Source organism: Macrosteles quadrilineatus, unplaced genomic scaffold (genome assembly GCF_028750875.1).
Source record: "Macrosteles quadrilineatus isolate MER2022 unplaced genomic scaffold, UCM_ALF_1.0 Scaffold_1__1_contigs__length_201487025, whole genome shotgun sequence".
Lineage (NCBI taxonomy): Eukaryota > Metazoa > Arthropoda > Insecta > Hemiptera > Cicadellidae > Macrosteles > Macrosteles quadrilineatus.
Genome location: NW_026542594.1, coordinates 124,657,466 through 124,676,453, shown reverse-complemented (window position 1 = coordinate 124,676,453; position 18,988 = coordinate 124,657,466). Strand labels below are relative to the sequence as shown.

The following is an 18,988-nucleotide window of genomic DNA, read 5'->3' as shown; positions in this document are numbered from 1 at the left end:
AAGCCGAGGCAATCAGCTCCATCATCGATGTAACTATAGCCTCTGCATGAGCCATGCCAGGTGCAGCAGGCACCGCTGGCACTCCCCGCAGGATGGCCTCAGTGAATTTAGCCACGTCCAGTTTTTTGGTGTTCCACCGAACGGGCACTTCCCGAGATGCAGCAACTTGCCTCGGGAGGCGATCTAAGACATTGAAAATAATGTATTGATGGTCACTGGCCGTATAATCCTCCAAGACTCTCCAGGCTGTGATCCTTGGCAGAAGAGACTCAGATGCGAGGGTTATGTCTGGGATCGTTCCCCTCATCCCGGGTCGCCGGAACGTTGGCGTGTTGCCCTCGTTGATTACAACGAGTCCGGCCCTGGCAGCAAAGTCCAGGATGTACTTCCCCCGGGAATTAGTGAGGGTCAGTCCCCACTCGACGGCCCTAGCATTGAAATCACCAGCCACGACTACATGCCCTGTGGTGTCCTGCACGCTCTCTTCCAAGCGGTCTATCTTCTCGCGGAAGTCATGGATAGCCTCGTTAGGGGTGAGGTAGACACTGTAATAGGTGACGTCCTTGCACCGAACCCAAACAAATCCACGGCCCTTTCCATGCACTTGCACTTGAGCTGTATTACGCGCCCAGAAAGCAGCAGTACCAAGACTATCGGGGAACCAAAAGGGGGGGACCCTATTCCGGTACTGGTACTGCTCGCTGACCAAGAGCGCGTCGACACCGTGTTCGAGGGCAAGCTGACTGAGAAGCGCGTCAGCTGTCCTGGATCGCCCAAGATTACATTGGAGTATTCTTATTTTCGTGGGTGGGCTTTTGCTTGCTGGAGCGCAGTTTTAAAAGCGCTGCACTGCCCAGACCCAGCTATATGTTTGGTGTTTTTGTCCGCGAGCCCATTTTCCTTGCAAAGAAAGCAAGATTCGACTTGGCAGTCCCTACGAGCGTGACCCACCCCTCCGCACCGGAGGCAGTGCTTGCCTCGGTCGGGCCCCTTGCAATTTCGGGAGGAATGACCGAAACCGAGGCACCTAAAACACCTGGTTACTTCCACTCTCCGTCTGAGCCTGCAGTTGACCCAACCGACCCTCAAATGCTGGAGTGCCAACACCTTACTAGCGTGTGCGTCTGCCATTTCGGCGACCGCCATCCGCTGCTGGTTTCTATTTGGTTTTGTGAGCCACACCCTAAGTACAGCCGATGTTCCGGCAAGCTCGGGGGACTGCTTCCTTTAGGGCCTCAACCACCTCACTCTCTGTCGACACACCATCTATGTCCCGAACCTCAACTGACGTTTTAGGCTCGAGTGCACGGACGGTGCCCTGGCCTTCCACGGCTGCCTTTAGTTCAGCAGCAAAAGCGGATTTGTCCTTTGACTTACCCAGTTTAAGGAGGACGTCCCCGCCCCGGGTTTGCCTAATCGACCGCACAACCGTATCGGTCTGCTCCGGCTTAGCTTTAGCCTTTATTATACCCAAGACTTCAGCGAATGATCTCCCCCCTGAGGGCTTAACCAAGATTGCCTCCGTCCTGGGCTTTTTTGCCCGCGACCTTTTAAGAGCGGGGGCCAAACCGGGCCCAATTTGGGCAACGTTTGTCGTTTGTGCCTTTACCGCCACATTTTTCTTGGAGGTGACCTCCGCCCGCCTCTGCTGCCTCTTCTCCTTTCGGGTAAGACGCTTTTCCCATGCAGCCCCAGATGGTGTCTCAACGACTGATCCCTTACGGGAGCTTCCCCTAAGAGGGGTCACGGGTTGCTGAGGTTGCAGACGCTTTGTCCAATAAAGTGCTGAATATTCTCTCTGTTAATGCTCAGTCCTTAGCCAATAAAATTAACGAAGTAGAGGTATTAATGAACCTTAATGACGTAGGCATCCTCTGTGTGTGTGAGCATTGGTTTACTGAGTCCAACAGAGACTTAGCGGTTATCGAGGGCTACAATTGTGCATCGATGTTTTGCCGAACTGATAAGACCAGAGGTGGTGTTGCTATATACACAAAGTGCGGCCTAATTTACCAAGAAATTGATGTGAGCAGTTACTGTATTGAGAGTGACTTTGAAGTTGTATGTGTGAAGGTTAGTATGCAGCAGCCTACTGTGGAATTAATCCTAGCATCATTGTATAGGGTCCCCAATAGTAACCATAATGTTTTCCTGGATGGATTTGATAGACTAATGATATATTTATCACAAGCTGGCCTACCAATTATAGCTTGTGGCGATTTTAATATTGACGTTCACTCTAAGGATAGCCTTACTGTAAACTTTCTTGATGTCCTGCGTTCTTCTAACTGTCGTTGTTTAAACTTTAAGCCTACCCGTGGAGGTGCTTGCATTGATAATGTGGTTACAGACTTACCTGAAGAAGATACAAACACTTCAGTTCTCTCACCACCCTTGTCTGACCACAATGCTCTGTTAACATCGATCTGTCTGGCTAAAAATATCGACCATGTAAAACCTACTCCTAAGCTGATCAGGGACTTCAGTAGACCTAAAATAGAATCTTTCAAGTTGGTTCTGTTAAACGTAAACTGGGATGAAGTGTTATCTAATCATAAGGACGATATCTTTTGCAAGTTTCTCTCTACTTTTCTGGATGCTATGAAGGAATGCTTCCCCTTTAAGACTGTTAAGCCTATCAACAGTAAGAATAAAACTAAAATGAAATGGTACAGTCATGAACTAACCCAACAGCGAAGAGAAGTTGAAAAGCTTTACGATTTTTGGCAGTGGGCAGAAAGGTATAATGTTTTAGTTGTCACTGCTAAACAGAGATATGTCGAAGCAAAAGCAAGTTATCGGAGAGCTCTTAACCAGGCAAAACTCAAGTCTAATGCTGACAATATATCCTATGCGCCCAACCAATGCAAACGTGCATGGGAGTTAATTAATAATTCATCCACGGGGAAAACTACTCCATCGGCTGACTCACTGACTTCGCAGATCTTCAGTGACTTCTTCGTCTCTTCGGTTGATGATGTCCGCAACCAAGTGCCGCCTTCCATTGCTGCTGCTAAAAATATGATGAAGGTGCCCATCAACGTACCAGATTTCACTCTGAAGCCAGTGTCTAGTGAGGAAGTAGCAAATATTGTGATTGGCTTAAGAAATAGTAAAAGCCGTGATATCTTTGATATCAGCAGTGTTCTCATCAAGGAAGTGCTATCTGTGATATTATCCCCACTTACCCTTTGTATCAATATTTGTTTAATGTCTGGTAATTTTCCAGAATCCCTTAAATTATCTAAAGTTGTGCCTATTTTCAAAAAAGGTGATTTTTTATGTCCTGAGAGCTATCGACCGATCTCCGTTGTACCGATCTTCTCAAAAATTTTGGAAAAGGCTGTGATACACCAGGTAACTAAATTTTTTGAATCCAATAATTTGTTTTCTAAATCCCAATTCGGCTTTCGAGGGGGACTGTCAACTGTGGACGCAGTTGGTAGCCTTGTTGTTGCTGCTTTAAATGGTTTTGAAAAGCATGAAAGCACACTCACCACCATGTGTGACCTTTCAAAGGCTTTCGACTGTGTTCCGCACGACATCCTTCTCACAAAACTTGAACAATACGGCATAAGAGGTGTTGAGCTAAACTTTTTTCGGACCTATTTGGCCAACCGCACACAGAAAGTCTTGTATAACAATAAGCTCTCTGAGGTGTCGGTAGTGAAGAGTGGCGTGCCCCAGGGATCGGTCCTTGGCCCATTTCTATTCTTAGTTGTAATTAATGACTTGCCTGTTAATGTAAATTGTAATTCTATAATTTTTGCTGATGATTCAACTTTTTTCTGCAGTAGACCTAATCACAGTTTAGATAATCTTAATGTTTATATGTCCAACTGTCTCATTGAATGTAACGATTGGTTCAAAAGTAGCGGTTTCCTATTGAATAATAGTAAGACTCAATCTATTTTATTTAGTTTAAGTAACCATGATTTAAACTTTCCTCAACTCTGTGATAATGTTAAATTATTGGGTATATACCTGGATTCTAAATTAGGCTGGAGTGTGCACATTGACCATGTTTGTAGTAGGCTCTCAAGAGTTATTTACTTACTCCGCAAGCTTAAAAAATTAATCCCTAGACACTACCTACGGATGGCCTACTTTGCCTTCTTTAATAGTATTTTAAGCTACGGTATTTTGCTGTGGGGCTGTGGTCATGATGTTAGCAGAATCTTGCTCCTACAAAAGAAGGCTTTAAGAATCATTACTTTTTCTAAGTACAGAGCCCATTGCAAACCCTTGTTTATTCAGGAAAAAATACTCACTGTTTTTAATTTATTTATTTATGTGTGTCTTGTTTATGTAAAAGTTAATATTAATGCTGTAGCCTTGAGATCACATTCACATAGTTATTTTACTAGACATAGGAATAATTTAGAGTTACCTTTAGTCAGGCTAACAAAGTCACAAGAGTCTTTTTCTTATATAGGGTTAAAAATGTTTAATCGTTTGCCAGCTGAGGCACATTGTGTTGATCTTAAGTTATTTAAAAGTAAACTTTTTTGCTGGTTATTAAATCACCCTTTTTATAGTTTAAGTGAATTTTTCATGTCTGACATTGATATTAGTTTTTAGTTTCTGACTGATGTAGGCCTTAAATCTGTGTAACTTACTTTGTTGTTTAAATTATTTAAAGTAGCCTAGTTATTGAATGTTATAGGCCCTAATGCTAACCACTGGACATTTCATATTGACCTCAACTATACAAAATGTTTTTTTGTAATTTGTTGTAATAAATTCTTGATTCTTGATTCTTTGTTGGGAAAGCAGCTACATCTGGGGAAGACCTGGGCCCGGCAGACAAAAGGTCTGTCTGGGTCGCCTTAGCCTTAACCTTAGCCCTTGTGGTCTGAACAGCCTCTTCCTTTTTTGGAGGGCTTTCCGTAGTGGATGGCCTTCTGCGTTTCTTAGAAGGCAGCGCCCTGTCGTCAGGCATAGACACTACCTTCTCCGCAATCTTCTCCATGGCCGCCTTGCTTACCAACCGGCAGGCAAAAACGAATCCAAGGTCATCTTCTAGCTTGGCCATGCCATTTTTGACCACTTGGTTAACAGCTTTCTGGGTCCGAAAGGTGTCCAGCATAGCTTTAATGGTCTCCTCCATGTCTCGAAGCCGGGTTTCGATGCTACTCTCTGCGTCAAGGTATTTCTGACGCAGAAGCACCATCCCTGAGCTCTCCGACTGCAACGTTGTTGTAAGGTGTTCCTCCAACAGCCCTTCACCAGACTTGAAAGCTGGCACCGGTGGAGGGGAGACAGTCGCTCCCTTTACCAGCGAAGGTGCCAACGATATATTTCCTACCGTCAGAGGGGGTGACCTTGAAACACACCCTCCCCTCTTAAACGCATTCTCCTCTGACTGCTTGCCAAGCAAGCCCTCCATGCTACCTAGGGTTGAAATAGCCATAAAAATGTTTGCCAGCGCATCGTGCGGCAAGGGACGGCCCGGAATAACCAGGAACGGGTATACCCTCGGGGACGTAGCCCCTACCCCAGTTCCCTGGGGCCCGGTCTTCGTTTGCCTAGTACCGAGAATCCTGACGTACCGGGGGTCGCCCGTGGCAGTGCAGAGCCCGACCTCTGCACCCATGCCGCACTCCCTGACTAGGGCCCGAAGGGGCTGGTTCCTGACGACACACCAGAGATGTCCCATCGGCAGTGCGAGGCACAAAACAGCCCTTTTGCACAGAAAGGGCACTCCCAAGGCTCAATAGTGCACGCCGGTCGAAAAAGAAGAAAGGAAAACACCCAAACCGGGGTTGAAAAAAAGAAGTGTAAAAAGGAAAGATGAAAGATTTCGAGGTACAAGCCAAAGGTAAGAAGCAAACTTGGCCTCAGAGAAAGTTGGGAGCATAAAGAGAAGGATCTCCCACCCCCTGTTAGTCGCCTTTTACGACAAGCCGAGGGAGGCTGCGGTCCTATTCTAACCCGGTACCGCATGGGTAAAAGAAGAATGGTAGGGTCTAATGAGATTGAAGTTTTTAAACAGGCAAAAACAAATGAATGGCAAAGACAAATAAAAAACAATCAACTAAGAAAAGTAATCAGGAGTAAATTGTAAAAGATTTCAAGAACTCTAATACTGCAATGTATTTATAACTGATTACATGTCCAATGGTGAGAGATACACTTTGTTAACCCCTTAACCGCCGTCTAAGTAGCCTAGTCAAAATCCGCCATTGCCACTTATTTTTGCCGTTTTTTTGACGATTTTTACTTGTGATTTAAAAAATTGTACCAGTTGTTTTTTTAAAGAAAACAGTTATCAATATTGTTTGTAGACATCTTCAAAAACATTAAGCTTTAACCATACTAAAATTTGAGATTGGGGGGGGGGGGGGGGTGGGGTTCGGGGGTTTCTTGAGTTAGGCCTATAGTAAAAATTAGGCCTACAATAAAGTCTACAACTCTAATAAATTGTAATCCTCAAGCATGTCACCAGCTATTACGACTAATATTTACTACTCATTCAACACTATCAAGTAAATAACCACCAAAAATCACAATTATAATGACACGCATAATGTACGTAAGCATTACGTAAGCTTCCGCAAGCACGAGTTTTACTGAAACTACGAACGGAACTGATCGGGACCATTACTGACCTATAATACCACTAAAATCCACCAGATTGCAGCACTAGTCAAGCAGCACTGTCAACAACTTGTTTACGTACGTATATCAGAGATAAGGCGGGAATTGAGCTGTTAAAAATAAAACAAAACAGCTGATTACGTCAACACGAGATAACTCGTACGTGGCGGTTGCTCTGAAAACTAGTATCGCCCGGCATATCTCGTGCGTGGCGGTTAAGGGGTTAATAAAGTGTTTTTATTTAAAATGTTTTTTTTTCCATTCATAAAAATATAAAGTTCCATTCCTAATTACACTAATCTAATGATTGTGCATTACCAAAAGCTACTTTTATTTGGTTTATCTGTATAGCAAAACATGTTTGTTTGATTTTATTAATAATTTGAAGAGTTATAAATCTTAAGTGTGATGAACAACTGTAGTTAATTAGGCTATCCTAAAAATATATACATCATAAAATTAGCTGCTATTTACCGGATCAGAGTAGAACTATTCTTAGTGATAATAATAACAATTGCAGAAATTGACATAAATTTAATCAACAATTGATCTTATATTTGAAGAGTAATATAATAAGGAATAACATATTAATATATTAAAAACCAAGCAAACCCGATTTTAACAATATTACGTAGTACTAACTGGCGTAAACAACACAACCATCTAAAAGTGTTGTGTACAAAACAATGTACTATAAGGCTACTGACTTAGTAGTAAAATGGGCTGGTATAAGACTAAGCTAGCCAGGTTTGCCTCATTTTACAACTACCGGTACTAAAAATCGTGATATTTCAGTTATTTTTCATTTGATCATTTTGAACTTGGTGTCGTTTGATAGGGAAGTTAAAATGCTAAAATAAGTAGTGTTCTTGACACCTTTTTATAAAATTAGACATTTCTTTGTAATTTTAATTTTGAAATTTTATATTGTATCAAATTAATTTTGTTTTCTAAGACCGGACTCTTTTACCTGAATATGCATATCAAGTATCATAAAGATCGGTTGGAACAATTCAAAGACAAAAATGTTTATGTAAAAAAAAGCAATTCTGGAAAAAGTTTTATCTTGATTTTATTTTTTTTTTTACCACTAGGTAAATTATGTCCCAACCTTTTTTGAACACCCTGTATATTATATCTTTGTAAGAAAGTCTAGTATGAAGTAGTAATATACCTAAACAATCTCCATCTCGGATAGAGTGAGGCGGCTGGTAGACATGGCAACACCACTGTCACTAGAAGTACTGTGATCGTCTGTGTCACTTTGGTTGCTTGTGTACCCTATGATGTCTACTTCATCTGGAACATCAAAAATAGTAAAAGTTAATTATATGCTTTTCCAATTATTTACAAAATGTTTTATCCATTAAAAAGATAATGGGAACTGAAATGAAATGAAAATGAAATGAAAAATGTCTTTATTTAAGAGGCGAAGTTAGGACTAGCAGTCCTCTCTACCACTTAACCTCTAAAACATAAATAAACTATCCACTTTATAAATAAAATTAAATAATCTAAGGTACCATATTATAAAAATGTTGAAATTAAATTTAAACCCAAAAAGTCCATTCACACAAGCCGCCAACAACCCGCCACACCAGCGCCAGAGACTCATTCATGCCTGCTACTCAAAATCATAGATTTGATCTCTGCCCCAAACCTTGCACGGTTCTCTATAGATTTTATATGGTCAGGAAGAAAATTCCACATTCGAATTGCAGATACTAAGAAAGATTTATTAAAAACTGTTGACCGGTAAATTGGTGTAGATAAAAGAAGAGAGCCTCTACGAGTGGAACGGGTACTGATGTCAGAAATGAAATGGAAGTTATCTGATAAATACTTAGGAATTTTACTGTTGATAATGGAGTGTAGAAGACGGAGGGTGTGAAATTCCCGAAGTTCATTTAGCCTCATTAATGAAAGCAGGTTGAAATATGGAGTCACATGGTCATATCGTCTAAGGCCAAAAATGAATCTGATACAGGAATTCTGCGCTCGCTGAAGTCTGCTAGAAACCTCATTAGTCATGTCATTGATCACCACATCACAGTAGTTGAAATGAGTCAAGATGAGAGTTTTTACTAACATGATTTTCAAGTTCAGTGGAAGGTATTCTGCGAAACGTTTGATGGTGTGAATAGCCCCAAAAACCCTGTTACAAGTGGAATTTGCTTGGTCAGACCAATTCAAATGTTTGTTCATTATGAGTCCTAAGTTTCTCACTTTGTCGCAGTAGGTAAGGTCTTTTCCGTCAAAGCTAAGCCGTGGTGCAGTGAGTAAGTTTATTTTAGTCATTAATCTGGGGTAGCCAACAATCATTGCTTGAGTTTTGTCAATGTTGAGTTTAAGTCCGTTGTTTGTGGCCCAGTGAGTTATTGATTCAATGTCAATGTTCATGAGTCGCACAGCAGTATCCATCTCGTCTACATTAAAGTGAGAGTAAATCTGTAAGTCGTCAGCATACAGATGGTAGTGTGAGTTAGTGATATGTTCTGTGATGTCATTGATGTAAATTGAGAACAGTAGTGGGCCAAGAACAGATCCTTGAGGAACACCTCTAGTAATCTGCTCCCAAGTAGAACATTTGTCACCAGCTTTGACACACTGCTGACGATCAGATAAATATGACTCAATCCAGTCAACACAGTTGTCAGAGAAACCAGCCAAGTGCAGTTTCAGGAGTAAAAGAGGATGGTATACGCAGTCGAACGCCTTTGAAAAGTCAAAGAGGGTTAAAATAGTGGCCTGTCTGTTATCCATTACACGGCGGATGTCATCAGTAATTTTCAACAAAGCAGTGGTAGTGCTATATTTCGCGCGAAACCCAGATTGAAAATCCGATAAGACTTTGTTCTCTTAAAAAAAAAACTGAGAATTTATTATGCACTATTCTTTCAAGGCATTTAGAAAGGGCAGGAAGAATGCTGATTGGTCTATAATCAGATGGGGTATTGGGAGATGAAATTTTCTGAAGTGGGCGAACAATGACTGATTTCCAGATGGAGGGGAAGGTAGAGGTTGCTAATGATCTGTTAAATATGAATGTTAGTACCGGGAGAGTAACTGGTAGAGTGTCTTTAATAAACCTAATAGGAATATCATCAGCGCCGACTGCGTTACTTGTCATCCCTAGGATTGCCCTGCGAACATCAAATTCACTAACTGGGGAAAAGAAAAACTGATTTTCTGGCATGTCAAGTGGTCTAGATGTGATAGCGGCAACATGGTTAAAGGCACCTGCAGAACTTATAGGAATATTCACAAAAAAGTTGTTAATAGTGTCGAGACTGATGGATATTTTATGTGAATTTTTAGACTTGCCGATACCTAGGTTCTTAACTTTGGTCCACAAAGTTTTGGAGGATTGTTTCTGGGAGAAAGATGTATAATAATACCTGGCTTTAGAGTTTCTAATCTGTTGTTGGGTTTGATTCCTGAGTCTTTTGTAACAGGCCCAGTCATCAGGGAGTTTGGTGCGCTTGGCTTTACGAAATGCAGCATCTCTATTTTTTTGAAGTTGTCGAATAAAATAATTTATCCAGGGAGCAGGTGGCTTAGAAACTCTTTTAGATACTATTGGACAGTGTTTATTGAGAAGATTAGAAATGAGGAAAGTAAAATGCTCGACCATTGAATTGACATCAGGATCATTAGTAACCACATCCCACGGTAGAGTAGAAGCATCTAAAAGCAGAGCATTGAGGTTAAGATTACGATAGTCTCTGTATTTAATCAAATTTGGGCAGAATTTGGGCTTTTTTAATTTATATACACAGAAAATCAGGTCATGTTTAGAAAGTCCAGGGGCAGAAAATTGACCGTGGTGGGCAATAAAGGATGGGTCACTAACAACTATGATATCCAGCAGTATGTCAGCCGTGGCTGTGTGATATGTGGCAAGTAAAGGTAAGATAGTAATGTTACAGGAGAACAGATTTGTAAGTGTAGTTTGGTCATAAGTTAGTGGTCCAAGTAGGTCAGTGTTAAAGTCACCCATCACAATGACATGACCATAGCGAGGCAGCAGACCCACCAAATCCTGTTCAAACTCAGCTAAGAACCCAATGTGAGGTGCTCTGTAACAAACACAAATCAAAAAATGTGTTTTGTTAACACAAACGTCCAAAAACAAATATTCAGGTCTTCCCACTGTTTCTGAGTTAGACTTTAAAAGTACAGAGGAAGGAAAATGAGACTTAACATATACAGCAACTCCTCCTCCACCCTTATGGAGACGATCATTTCTAAAAATATTGTAGCCAGTTAGTTCAACACACACATTTGTCATTTAATGATGGTTTGAGCCAAGTTTTAGAAATTAAAATCAAATTTATTGAGGAATCTTGAAAGATTGTACGAAATTCGTCTATGTGACAAAAAAGAGATTGTGCATTTACATGAGCTGCCTTTAAGAAGTTGGGGAATGGAGATAGGGTTTGGCAGAGAAGCTGAGATAACGGCGGAGAGAGAGAGAGACCGAGCAGGGTCGGGGCAGCGTTATCAGTTACTGGACTGATAAGCATTGATGAGCAGGCAACAAGTGGCACATGACAATGGAGGCCGGGAAGCAGGCGACACAAGCATACAACATTCGCACACACATACACTCACTATGCCTAGACAATGGCATCTTAATATTTTCCTAGCAAAATAAAAAAAAATTAACATTCTTATACGGAACTGGTGATTTATCAAGACATCTGTAGTTCTAGAGAGGTGCAAGGACTTCTAAGGTTCATAAGTGAGGGTGTCTAGTTTATTTCCATTTAAAAATTCAAGACTAATTCCAGACTTTTCAAGACTAATTTTTTCAACAAATGATGTGTTGATACCAACATTTATTGATTCTTGATACTGATACCTGATAAATTGATTCTTGATTCTTGAAACTGATACCGTTTTTAAATGTTTTTATTAGCTCGCTTACTTGTCCGGTACAAATTTTTCAATCGATTTTAAACCAACTTCCCGATGAGCTAGGAACTTGAAAGTTGAAACATTACAGGGTGTCTAGTTTATTTCCATTTTAAAATTCCAGACTAATTCCAGACTTTTCAAGACTAACTCCAGATTTTTCAAGACTAGTTTTTTCAATAATTAGTGATGAGTTGATACCAAAATGTATCGATTCTCAATTCTTGATACCGATACCAATTTGTATAGTTTAACCAAATTTTCTAAATAATTTGGTTATACTACACCAAACCCTGTCTTTATGTCATAAGGTATTATTAAGATAATGGGGTGTTTTTCAAGTAAAGAAAAAAATGTGGCAATGAAAAATTCTAACAAGCCAATTTGGGTTTTATTGGATCATGAAAATCTTCCGCGACCGTGTAGACATCATCATTCAAGCGGCCACGGAAACGTCATTGTCATCGTCCGCGATCGCGGCAAAATCATAAGATCTCCCGCGGCCATGTACATCATTGTCATCTCTCTCAGTCAGGGAAGCGTCATCGTCGTCTCCTGCGGTTTTGGAAACGTCATCGTCGTCGTCTGCGATCGCTACAACATTAGGATCATTTCCCGCAGCCGTGTAGGCATCATCATTTACTCCCGCGGTCACAGAAACGTCATCGTCGTCGTACACGATCGTGGCAAAATCATGAACATTTCCCGCGGCCGTGTAGACATCATCATTGAATGCCGCGGTCACGGAAAAGTCATCGTTGTTGTCCACGTTAGCGGCCAAATTATGCACATTTCCCACGGCCGTGTAAACATTATCGTTGTCTCCCGCGGTCAAGGAAACGTTATCGTCTTCTTCCGCGGCAAACTCATCTCTCTTGGCCGTGTTGACATCATCAACGTCTCCCACGGTCACGGAAACGTGATCGTCGTCTAGCGCGATCGCGGAAGAAATCATGAAAATTTCCGACTTTGATATCAAAATTAAGACTAAATCCCGACTTTTCAAGACCATTGTGAAATTCAATACTAATTCCCGACTCTTCAGTTTTTCCCGACTACTAGACATCCTGAACATAGTTTACAAATGGATGACAATTCAATATTTAATCATTTTTTTTTTCATATTTCCCTTGAGCTTATAAAGTTTCAATGTTTACAATTCGGAAGAATGTGAATAGTCTCATATCAATTGAAGTCAGCTGTAAATACTTTAATTTTACAGTTTATTTAAGGAGCAGAGGTTATGAGGTACAGGTTCTGCTCAGTGCCGGATTTAGGGTACTTGAGGCCCTAGGCCAAATTACTTGAGCGGCCCTCCCCCTCCCCCTGTGGTGGAAATTCCTTGCAATCGCGGAAATAATCGTGAATATCTCTTATGCATCAAGGGGACATCATCATTGACACCCGTGATCGTGGATGAAATCGTGGACATCTCTCCAAAATCAAGTCAAAGCAATCATAGGTATACGAGAGCGTGGCCAAATCATGAACATCCCCACGGGCTGCAACAAAGGGACATTATCACCGTCACCCGCGACCGCAGTAAAATCGTTAAGGGGATACGCCACTATCTCCAACTTTATTTTTATTTTTTAATTTTTGTCAACCTAATTAGTATATTTTGTTTATACTCGACTTATTTAGAAGATTTAGGTCCAAAAAAATTGAATTTATGACTTATTTACTAAATGCATATGCGGTTTTAGTTTTTTTCACCCAAATTTTTAGGGATTCGGTATTGAGAATAACTTTTTAACTACTGAACTGAATGACATATTCTATTTATTTCCTGATTCAGGATTAAATAATGAGTCATTCTGTGTATAATCGTTATGGTAACTAACAAAACAAGATTTTTAGGACACTTTATTCAAAATATAAAAAAAGCTAAAAAAATTAAAAAATTAAGCGTAAACATAAATAGTTTTAGTAAATGTAATGCTATAGGGGTTTTTATACACACAATCCCTTATTACTTTATAAAGAAGGTCTGGTGAAAATTTGAATACTATAAGTATAGTACTAACGGAGTTATTCTAACTTTTGTACAATAACAACCTAAAAAACACGGTATTGAGATAATCGCAGGTGATGTAACAGGTGATTGGCAGAACTAAAATCCCCATGACAACACTAGTTTATTATTTTATATTATATATAAAAATACCAAAGTACTTATTTTGTTTTAAATAAATGTACCCTACTTTAAACCTTCATAATACATAATTATGATACAAAATAAAAAATGTAAATATCAGGAACAAAAAAAAATAAATAGTCCAAAATTTTTTCAAATTACTGGTTGCGGCGTTTTATATTTTATTTATTTTATACTAGGAGTTGTCAGATTGGAAACATTTTTTAGGTAAATGTTCACAACTAAATAACCTATCTAAAAATGCAACTTTTGGAAAATGTAAAATAAATAAAAAATATGGCCCAGAGATAGTGGCGTATCCCCTTAACATCTCCCGTGGGCCGCAATCACAGGGACATCATCATCAACACCCACGGCTGCGGCAAAATCGTTAACATCTCCCGCATGCCGCAATCACGGGGACATCATCATCGACACCCACGGCCGCGGCAAAATCGTGAACATCTCCCGCGGGCCGCAATCACAGGGACATCATCATCGACACCCACGGCCGCGGCAAAATCGTGAACATCTTCTGTGGGCCGCAATCACAGGGACATCAACATCGACACCCACGGCCGCGGCAAAATTCTGAACATCTTCTGTGGGCCGCAATCATGGAAACATTATTATGGTCACCTGTGATCGCGGCAAACTAATGGTTAAAAAATTATTTGTTTATCTAAAAAAATTGTTGTGCAATCTTCTGCGGCCCCATCTTGCTTGCGGCCCTAGGCCGCGGCCTAATCGGCCTAGTGGTAAATCCGGCACTGGTTCTGCTTTTGAGAAATTCATAACCTAAAATGTAAATATAAACAAACAGTACTTGGGGACCGAGCCATGGCTCGGTACTACAACTATCCGCATTACTATCCTGATAATTAGACAAATTCATAAACTGCTATACACAGTAAAGCTTTCTATAGGTCTATTTATTAACTTACAAAATTACTTTGGCTATTAATTTAGCCCACATTGAACTCTAAGTTATTTCTTAATAAAGATCATTCCTAACTTGTGTTTTATTTATTTCTGATGAGGTAAGTCTTATTTTGAATCGTATAATAGATGAATTACTTTAAGAATAAATAGGTTTAGTAAGTTACAATATGAGATTTATTGGCGAATTACAAAAAATATAAGATAATGGTTGAATTCTATGGGGTCTAAAAATGGTAATTTACAAAATGGTGGGGCTTCCAAAGTGGATTTAAAAAAAATCTAGGCTATAAAAGTTACATTGTGTTTGGTTCTTCAATAAGTGATTAGCATTTAAATATATTGTTACATATGTTATTAAGATTCACAGATGTTCAGAATTATTTATTATTATTGTTTGTTTAATTCAATGTTGTTGTTTAGTTCAAGCTAACATTATGAAATGATTAAATTGAGTTTTATACAGTTCTTGTTAATAATTGTATTTAATAATTGGCGACGAGGACAATTAATTATTCCTACGTTTCTATTTTACACTTATTACATTTACTAGTACAAATAATTGATTATGGCCTCCTTACAAGGAAATGAAACATTGAGTGAACTGAAGAAAGCAAGGGCTGTTGTTAAGGTCAGTTGACTAGAGCTGAGAGAATGCTGGAAGAATTGTCTGGTATTAAAGTTGATAGTATCAGAACAAGACTCTCAGTGATACATGCTTATTGGGAACGATTTGAGCAAATCCAGCACAACATTGAAGTAAAAACAGATGAATATGAACTTGACACTGAAATCACATACACGACCGACATGGAGGATATGTATTTCAAAATAGTTGATGTATTACAACTCCGATTAAGTGAATTGGAAAGAGCCAACGAAACAGAAGAACTACAGCAGATCAGACCATACAGTGTTGATACTCAGAAATTGCGACCGCTTACATCAACAATTTCGTTCACACCCTTTCAAGATGACGAGACATTCAAGAATTTCATAAGACGTCTAGAAGTCTTCATTCACTTACATGGACAAGGAATGCATCCTACGGATAAGGTATACACATTACTTCATTCTTTAACCCCTAGCCTACATCAGAATGTTTATGATTTATGTGCTCCAGAAGTACCTCTGGATAAGTCATATACAGAATTGATGAGAATGTTGACAGATTATGTTGATCCACAGCCAAGTACTTGGGCTTTACAGCACAAATTCATGTCTAGAGTACAGGAGCCCAATGAAACAGTTAAGATCTATTCAGTTGAATTGCAAAAACTTACCTCTAATTGTGAGTTTAACTGTGAGTCTTGCCAGAAATCAATCGCTAATACACTTTTGCGAATGCAGTTCATAAGGGGGTTAGTCAATAAAGATATTAGAGCCAAATTGCTTCAGGATAATTCATTTGTATCGTTTCAAGATGTTGTCAAAGCAGCGACAGCGATGGAAATTGCAAACCACGAGAGTGATCTATCTGAATACTATGCAACTAAAACTAATAGGCCCAGTACAGTACATCAGATTGAGGGTAAATACAAAAATGTATCAACTAAATCGCACATGACGTCAAACCAGAAAAAGCCTTCACCTCTTTTTGAGAGTCTTAAAGGAAAATGTTACAGATGTGGTTCTCAAAACCATAGGGCCAATAACTGTGAGTTTGCTTCAAAGATATGTAATAAATGCAAGAAACAGGGACACTTAGCCAGATTATGTTTAGGATCTACAAGAACAAAAATTCACCAAGCCGAAGAAGAAGACTGTCAAGATGAACAACACGAGATTTTCAAAATAGATAGAAGAAATGGAGATAAAATTATGCTTGACTTATCAGTTGAAGGTAAACCAGTTCAAATGGAACTTGATACCGGTTCTGCTATAAGTACTCTGCCTTACTCTACATTCAAGAAACTTGAGATTAATAGGAAAATGTTTCATACACAAGTGCAGCTACGAACATACACTCGAGAAGTCTTCAAACCAAAAGGAGTTGTTTTTGTGCATTGTACATACAAGGATCAGAAATTTACAGGCAAACTTTACATCGTGGATGACAATCTTGACGCAATATTTGGTCGCGATTGGTTGCGAGAAGTACAGTTAGACTGGGCTGAACTAAAGGCAGTACAACAATACCCAAAAGTAGGTGGTCTTGACAATCTTTTAGAGAAGTTCAAGGATGTGTTTGAGCCAGGTATCGGTAAGATTCCAGATCAACTTGGACACTTACAACTTGTCGATGGGGCTCGTCCGGTATTTATGAAGGCTAGGCCTGTACCGTACGCATTAAAACTGAAAGTGGAACAAGAACTTGACCGCTTAGAAGAAGCAGGAATAATTTCTAAAACTCAAGAATCTGAGTGGGGAACACCAATCGTTCCTGTAGTCAAGCCTAACGGAGATGTGAGAATATGCGCGGATTACAAAGTGACAGTAAACAAGCAGATCCAAGATGAACATCACCCTATTCCCAAAATTGAAGACATATTTGTCAACATGAATGGTGGAAAATTATTTTGTACACTAGATTTAAGAAATGCTTACCTTCATTTGGAAATGGACAGTGATAGTGCAAATATTCAAACCTTAAGCACGCATAAGGGACAGTACAAGGTACATAGATTAATGTTTGGTATTAAAGTTGCCCCTGGAATTTGGCAGAAAACAATGGACAAGACGTTGGCAGGCCTAGAGGGAATACAGTGCTTCTTTGACGATATAGTCATTCAGGGAAATTCAGAAGAGGAACTACTTCTGCGTTTGGAAAGTGTCTTAGGAAAACTAAGAGAAAAAGGTTTAAGACTCAATCGTGACAAATGCAAGTTTCTCCAGAGAAGAATACATTATTTGGGCCACGTCATTGATGAAAAAGGTATACATAAATGTATGGACAAAGTAGCTGCCCTAATTAAGGCAAGAAAACCTGAGAATGTAAGCGAACTCCGGACATTTTTAGGTTTGGTAAACTATTACAACAGATTCATAAAAGACCTAGCTACTCTACTGAAACCATTACATAAACTTTTACAGAAAGGGAACAAATACGTTTGGAATGAACAATGTGAACAGAGTTTTGAACAAATCAAGAAAGTTATCTCCAGTGATACTGTTCTTTGCCACTACAGTCCAGAACTACCACTAGTATTAGCTACAGACGCATCTCCTGTTGGGTTAGGCGCTGTTATATCACACCGTTTTCCTGATGGGACCGAGAAACCAATTGCTTTTGCCTCTCGAACGTTGACGAAGCCTGAAGAAAAATATAGTCAGATAGACAAGGAAGCAACTGGCATTATTTGGGGCCTAAAAAAGTTCTTTACTTATTGTTACGGTCGCAAATTCACCCTCGTAACCGAACACAAACCACTAGTCACAATCTTCAACCCAGAAAAAAATCTTCCATCCATGTCTGCAACTCGTTTGTTCAATTATTCTCATTATTTATCAGGCTTTGATTACAGCATTGAGTTCAGAATTAAAATCCATTTTTAGCCCCTGAGCTGTGATATTAATTAAAAATAGGTATTTACCTTCGTCTACAGCTCAATCTGTTGTAACTTGGGTTACGGCCGTTTCGGCATTATAATGCCATCGTCAGACGTTGAACATTCAGCTGAAGTAGCGTCGTTATAGTTGAAACACATAACACGAACACGAATAACATTTTACAATTACTAAAGAAGACACAACGAACAGGCCTGTCGCACACACGGTACCGGTAGACATTGCCACGATCTGAACTGGATGCCGACCCATCCAGTTCAGTGTCGGCATCCAGTTCAGATCGTGGCAATGTCTACCGGTACCGTGTGTGCGACAGGCCTGTTCGTTGTGTCTTCTTTAGTAATTGTAAAATGTTATTCGTGTTCGTGTTATGTGTTTCAACTATAACGACGCTACTTCAGCTGAATGTTCAACGTCTGACGATGGCATTATAATGCCGAAACGGCCGTAACCCAAGTTACAACAGATTGAGCTGTAGACGAAGGTAAATACCTATTTTTAATTGAGTTCAGAAGATCAAATGAACATGGAAACGCTGATTTTCTCTCTAGATTTCCTACTGAGACACAAAATAGTACCTGCATTGACCAAATTGATGTTTTCCTAACAAGTCAGATCAATCAAATGAGTTTGGATCATAAGTTGGTAGCAAAAGAAACTTCCCATGACACGGAAATGAATAAGATAGTACACGCTTTACAAAATGGCCAGTCTGTTGAAAAACTTGGATTTCACGATGGTGAACTGAGTCTTCATGAAGGTTGTATCCTCAAGGGATGGAGGGTTATGATTCCGAAGTCTCTTACTAAAACTGTTTTGAATGAATTACACTTTGGACACATGGGTGTATTGAAAACGAAAGCATTAGCCAGAAGTTTTTGTTATTGG

General features: G+C 39.8%; 1 protein-coding gene across 2 annotated transcripts in view; it reads right to left on the bottom strand.

Moving 5' to 3' along the window:
• LOC128984358 (max dimerization protein 1-like) overlaps positions 1-18,988 on the bottom strand; it is a 133,575-nt gene that overhangs the window by 14,108 nt on the left and 100,479 nt on the right. For both annotated transcript variants that reach the window (XM_054403670.1, XM_054403676.1), the window contains one exon: positions 7,775-7,899. In XM_054403670.1, the coding sequence (XP_054259645.1) occupies positions 7,775-7,899 (125 nt within the window). The remainder of the gene's footprint in view (positions 1-7,774; positions 7,900-18,988) is intronic.